Below are 6,730 nucleotides of genomic sequence, written 5' to 3'. Positions count from 1 at the left end.
GGTCAACCACATATACATCGGTCAACCAGTTATTAATCGGTCAACCAGTTATCCATCGGTCAACCAGTTATCCATCGGTCAACCAGTTATCCATCGGTCAACCAGTTATAAATCGGTCAACCACCTATCCATTGGCCAATTGCAATCACCTATCCATTATTGTCAATTCGACAGTATAAATATAAAAAAATCGTAATATTTCAAACATATTAAACATTTAATATTTAATTTGCAATACTTGACAGTTCAAATTTAGAATGCTTTCAAGAAGATTATTCGACACATGTGATGAATTAATTCAAGCATCTTTATCTTCTCTGAGTTTTGATTCTACACCAGTAAAGGCTAATGACCTAATGTCTGTGATGACTTCAAATATAAAACAGAGTCTGTTACCTAATGATGACGACCACGAGGATTCCGGTCTCGGTATGGATGAGCATTTAATATGTACACTTAGCTTAACGAAATCTGCCAAGAGACAGCGCAAAGAAGAAGACAACTCATCATGTTCAAAACGTTCTAAAATTTGTACCGATATAAAGACTGTGATAACAAACCTTGAAGAGAACGACGACTTCATTGCCGATGGTATCAGATTATATACTTTACCGACTGTCACTGGAAAACATTCTGATTTGAAAAGCATCACTCCACAGACACTGGTTGGTGTTGTAATTTGACACTACATTGACGTCATCAGTGACTACAAAATCATCGACTACCGATACCCATATGAATTTGAAGGCGGATATATCAAAGGAGCGAAAAACATGTATTTGCATGAAACCGTTTTATCTTTGTTTCGTCATATACGAAGATAATAGATAAACAAGTTTTGTTCTTCCACTGTGAGTTTTCTTCCGAAAGGCACACAGGCACTTGTTTCTGTCAATGATGGGTTTACTATCCATACAAGTACAAAAAAAACACAAGGTAGCTAACGGAAATTTTCCATCTGTTCGCTTCAACCAATATTTTTTTTAATTTCCCTTGACTTTTTCATGAATAAAATTACACCAGTCTTTCGGTAATTGACTTATCTTTACAATGAAACAACTTTCACGTACCTTGAGAATACCCCTCAAACAGAATAACACACTTGAGATGAAAATTATTGACCTTTTTCAAGACCATTGAATTTGTAAGGACTTAACTTCCGGTTAACTTAGGAAGTGAATATAACTGTGCAATCCCATTGGTCACATTTTTCTGGTTACTGGTAACTTGTATAAATAAACAGATAACCAGATGAATTCCCTTACCGAAAAATAAGCCCTGCGGCAAATATTTGCCGCAAGTTTGCAGCAAACATTGCCGCAAGCTTGCAGCAAATGTTTGCGGCAAACTTGCCGCAACCATTTTACCATGCAAATGAAGTTTGCGGCAAGCTTGCTGCAAACATGTTTATGCAAATTAGATTTGCCGCAAGCTTGCGGCAATTGTTTGCTGCAAGCTTGCGGCAATAATGTTTGTTGCAAACTTGCAGGAACTACACATATACCATATCATGTGTGTAGACACATTCAATTTATCTCTTTCAAATTACACAGCAACATTTTTAAAAAGTCAATTCCTGTCTTTATACAAACAGTTATTGAAAGAATTCTTGAAAACTCATGAGATTTAAGCAAATACATACATGCATTTGAGTTTTGAAAAATGACATAATATACCTGTATTATAGAAATGAAAAAGGTAAAATCTAAAATGTGCATTGAGACTATAAAGATAGGTAATAATTGCATTACAGAAATTTACTTAATCTTAACAAACATGATCATTATGGTGCAGTGCATCAGTTACAAATTCAAACTTATAATAGCTTAAGTTTTTCAATCACACATACATGTATATATAATTGCTTACTTAATCATGTAAGATGATACATTTTAGCATTAATTATTTCATTAAAACATGAAGTTCTATGAATCATTTGAACTTACAAAATTACATACTGATTATCCAATAGTATTGATCCAAAATGCATCCTTGATCTCTTATATGTGAAATACATTTCCAAAACACAACCAACATGACCTAGTCACAATTTCAAATTGTTTGAATCCAGGAAGTGCCAACTAGGCATGCCCTGAGTCAATATTGTGTAATTCCTGCAATGTTTTGGCAAACATATAGAATGGTCAAAGTTTTCTGCAATCTTGCGGCAAACATATAGAATGGTCAAAGTTTTCTGCAATCTTACGGCAAACATTCTTTATCATTTAAAAGTTTCTGGCAATCATACGGCAAACATTGATATTTCTGCAAACTTGCCGCAAGCTTTCAGCAATGTTTGCCGCAAGTTTGCAGCTAGCGGCAAACATCTGCAAACACTATTTTCTGTGTTCCTGCAAACTTTTTGTTTGCCGCAAGCTTGCAGCAAGTCTGCTGCAAGTTTGCGGCAAACAATTCAGTTTCATAAGGGTTAAACCAATGAGATTGCACAGTCATATTCACTTCCTAAGTTAACCGGAAGTTTAGTCCTTACAAATTCAATGGTCTGGAAAAAGGTCAATTATTCTCATCTCAAGTGTGTTATTCTGTTTGAGGGGTATTCTCAAGGTACGTGAAAGTTGTTTCATTGTAAAGATAAGTCAATTACCGAAAGACTGGTGTAATTTTATTCATGAAAAAGTCAAGGGAAATTAAAAAAATATTGGTTGAAGCGAACAGATGGAAAATTTCCGTTAGCTACCTTGTGTTTTTTTTTGTACTTGTATGGATAGTAAACCCATCATTGACAGAAACAAGTGCCTGTGGAAAGGCGTCCTAAATTTTAAAGATTCCTCAGAGGCAAAGACAGGGAACTCAATAAGGAAAACTATCCATATCTGAACTTTCCAGACGTTTATTTGCTAGAGGGTGGTTGCAATGCATCCTTCTACGAACAACCTGATATATGTGAACCAGTGAGCTATCGACCAATGCTTCATTTCGACCACTGAGACGATTTGCGCCATTTCCGAATCAAGTCAAAGTCATGGACCCCTGGAGAAAAACGAAGATATACCAGGAAAGCTATGAGATTTAAGAACTACTAGAACACACCCGTGATATCGCGGGTCTGTGACTGAATTAAAGTATACATAACTATGCGCAAGCCTTATTTTTCATCTGAGAAAGTCATGCCGATTATAAGATACACAGTTTTCTCTGCTTTCAAATCTAGCTTTCTGTTTGAACCCGTCGAACTGGAACTTATCAATTATTGATAATATTAATTATTTGGAAAGAAAAGGTCCTGAAATAGAGTATTTTTTAAACAACGGCATTGTACTATATTACTTATAAATAAAGTTGAATTATTTGATTCGCTGTTTTACGTCATGCCCGCTAACAAATTGAAAACTGTATCTATACGCCTTATTTTACGTCCAGATTTTTAGTATTCTTCGTATTGTTATCTTAGAAAGTCTTCCTGATTAACATACTACAATAGCTAACAATTTGATTATTTAGTAGTGTCAATCCTGTGATTATGACCCGTGTATATAGCATATTAATCCTAAATACACCGTTTGGTGGTGCTCCCGTCAGATGCGGAACGTACAGATAAGGTAATAGGTAACAGGTGAATATATTAGTCAATCGTAACTACTCGGCCATTCTCGCTACGCAGTACAATAGTTATTTCTTCGTGCAACCAGAAATGCCGAGTTGTTCCGATTGTATATTAGTAATACTATTGGTATCGGTATCGGACTCGACCCGGAACTTCTTAGTTATTGGCAATATTAATTACGTGGAAAACAAAAAGGCCTGAAGTAGTGTAATTTTTATTCTACACCTCTGTACTATATTACTTACATATAAAGTTGAATTCTTTGATTCGTCGTTTTTACGTGATGACGGCTGACAAATTGGACCTCGTAATTTTAGTATTATAGATATTCCAAATCTATAGTTTTTTAAGTGCTGTAGTAATCTGTGATACAAGAAATATATATGCTGTGCTTTATATAAACAGTGTATGTTTTATTGTTTTATATAGCCATGTTTAATTGGTTTTGTTGTGTTATTTATGTATTGAGTGTTATTTATATATTAAAGATGACTGATATTTATACATTAAAGATGACCAATATTTATATGTTGTTTTTGGTTATGATATATGACTTTTGATACTGCCAAACCCCCAAGGGTGACCGGTGTATAGACATATGGTCACTTGGTGTTCTCTCGACCGGCAGTAAAACGCTTGCCGAAGTGGGGCGTCCGTTTGGCTGTGCGGGATGTATCAAGTTCGCAGTCACCTCCGGTTAGAAGGGGGACGTTAAATCCGATGCCTCGTGTAAAGAGAGTGCCACGCTCTTTGCACGTTAAGAACCCTTGAAGCAACTCTTTGAGGGGTCCGTAGGTGGCCTGTTACAAGGCAAAATTTCGGTTCCTATCCAATATACCCTCATTTTCCTGTGGCAGTTCAAATTTTCCCAACCATCATCCCGAATGCCTTTATTATGACCATACCTACCTATTGTATTTATTGTAAACTTGTTCTCGTCCTGAATATGCATGCAATATTTGCCACTGGACGTTAAGGGCATACGATACAGTTTTGATCCTGTATTTACAAGTTGATGAAAATTTGCATATAGGCTATTTTTTACCGAATTAAATCAAATATGTAATAAAAAATATACCTTCATGTGCTACTTTTTGAGTAAAATGAGGTCGAAATTTTGTATATTTGCTCAAAATTCAGATTTGTGGCCGTAATTTCTTTTTCGAAAGAAAGACATAACTTTTTGTTATATAAGATAAACGAAAATTGTTTTTTCAAATTAAATCAATTTGAATGATGAAAATCAGTCGAAAAATGCATCTTTTCCCGATATGTCACAGTTTGACGTCGCGAAACATCGGGAAAAGATGCATTTTTCGACTGATTTTTATCATTCAAACTGATTTAATTTGAAAACGAGTTCATGGACCCCTATTTTTCAAAACAGCAATTTGTTTCATTTTGCAGGGAGATTATGTGACCAAAATTTTATAAAACTGTAAATAGAGGATTTTTTTCTATTTTGATAAACATGCAGCAAAAAATGACGTATTTTCCTCAATTCATGAACATTTGAAAAATATGAGTTATTTCTGAACAAAAAATGCATAATTTTTTATGATACTTATAAAATACAGAAATTACCGATTATTTAACAAAAGACAATTTGTGTTTATCTTTTTTAACAAAAAAGTTATGTCTTTCTTTCGAAAAAGAAATTACGGCAATAAATCTGAATTTTGAGCAAATATACAAAATTTCGACCTCATTTTGCTCAAAAAGTAGCATATGAAGGTATATTTTTTATTACATATTTGATTTAATCAGGTAAAAACTAGCCTATATGCAAATTTTCATGAACTTGTAAATACAGGATCAAAACTGTATCGTATGCCCTTAAGCAACCAACAATCAGTCAATCAATGATACTGCCAAACCTCTCAAGTTATCTCAAACAGACCTATATAAAACTTAACACATTAAACATGTAGAATGAGATGATAGTGATGAGTTCTTTTATAAACTTATTGAGATTATGTTAGGCTTATTTAAAAAGAACTCTGTTTTGACTACAAGAGGTTAAGTTTTAAAAACCTTAGCGAATTGGTGATTCGACACGGTTTTCATCTAATGTTGAAATGGCGGCAAACATACTCATGTGCTTGTTCAAAGTCTAGAAATTCGGAGGCGGTCGCCGTGGTGTTTTTTTAATTGTTTTTAAATGTTGTCGATGGCAGTTCATACATAATAGTCTAAGGACGATTTAAAGCTTGGCGTTTTGGGAAGACATCTGTCATTTTTGTGTGGTGCCTAATGTCTATTTCGTTGTTTGGTTGCTGCTTCATTTAAGGTGCATCTCCTTTTATTTATACTAGAACGCACCATCGAAATCGCGGGCATTTAAGCGTGGTTGAAAGTAGGAAAACTGTTGTGGTCATTTTTATAAATTTCCTGTTTACAAAGCTTTGAATATTTCGAAAAACTAAGAACTTTCTTATCCCAGGCATGATAGATTACCTTAGCCGTATTTGGAATTTTGGATCCTCAATGTTCTTCAACTTTGTATTTGTTTGGTTTATAACCATTTTGATATGAGCGTCACTGATGAGTCTTATGTAGACGAAACGCGCGTCTGGCGTACTAAATTATAATCCTGGTACCTTTGATAACTATTGAAGGATTAGTTTAAGTAAAAGATTTTATGACTGGAGAATTTTTGGAAAGGTATCAAAGGTCATAGCTATGTAGGTACTTAATAAAGGACAGGACAGTTTATTTAGTCCTCACCATTTGGATTCAAAAACCATTATTTTTTGTTTTCTATTATCAATTTTTTTCTGTATTATGAACATGCATAATTATATTACTATAATCTCTATCTAATATATGACTGCCGTTGATAGACAACTTGGAATTTATATAGTAAATAGCAAACACACTTTATTTGTAGTATATGTATGTTCATTTAGTATACAGAAAAAGCGACTAATTGTTCTACGGAGTACCTACGGAAATTATATGTAATTTAAACAGTTCTATACAGAAGTCGTGTCAGTAAATTTTCATATCAAATAAACTTTATTTATAATAGTATATGTGCATGTATGTTCATAATAAACAGAGAAAGCGGTTATATGAGGATCTTTAAACTGATTAATTTCAATGACATGATAACTGTTATTTTATAATTTTATGATAAAATTAAGAATGTAAATTGGAAATGTA

The 6,730-nt window shown here is 33.9% G+C and overlaps 1 protein-coding gene across 1 annotated transcript; it reads left to right on the top strand.

Annotated features, from left to right (window-relative positions):
* Positions 1 to 257: 257 nt before the first annotated feature.
* On the top strand, positions 258 to 683 carry LOC134697746 (M-phase inducer phosphatase 1-B-like). The gene has a single exon (XM_063560032.1). It carries the CDS (start codon positions 258 to 260, stop codon positions 681 to 683), a length of 426 nt encoding a protein of 141 aa, XP_063416102.1.
* The last annotated feature ends 6,047 nt before the right edge of the window (positions 684 to 6,730 follow it).

Source organism: Mytilus trossulus, chromosome 14 (genome assembly GCF_036588685.1).
Source record: "Mytilus trossulus isolate FHL-02 chromosome 14, PNRI_Mtr1.1.1.hap1, whole genome shotgun sequence".
NCBI classification, from domain to species: domain Eukaryota; kingdom Metazoa; phylum Mollusca; class Bivalvia; order Mytilida; family Mytilidae; genus Mytilus; species Mytilus trossulus.
Note: the sequence above shows the minus strand (reverse complement) of the source record. Positions and strands in the feature narration are given on the sequence as shown.

Bases quoted from the DNA above. Each gene is read 5' to 3' on its own strand.
- LOC134697746 (XM_063560032.1), top strand. From the start codon at position 258: ATGCTTTCAAGAAGATTATTCGACACATGTGATGAATTAATTCAAGCA.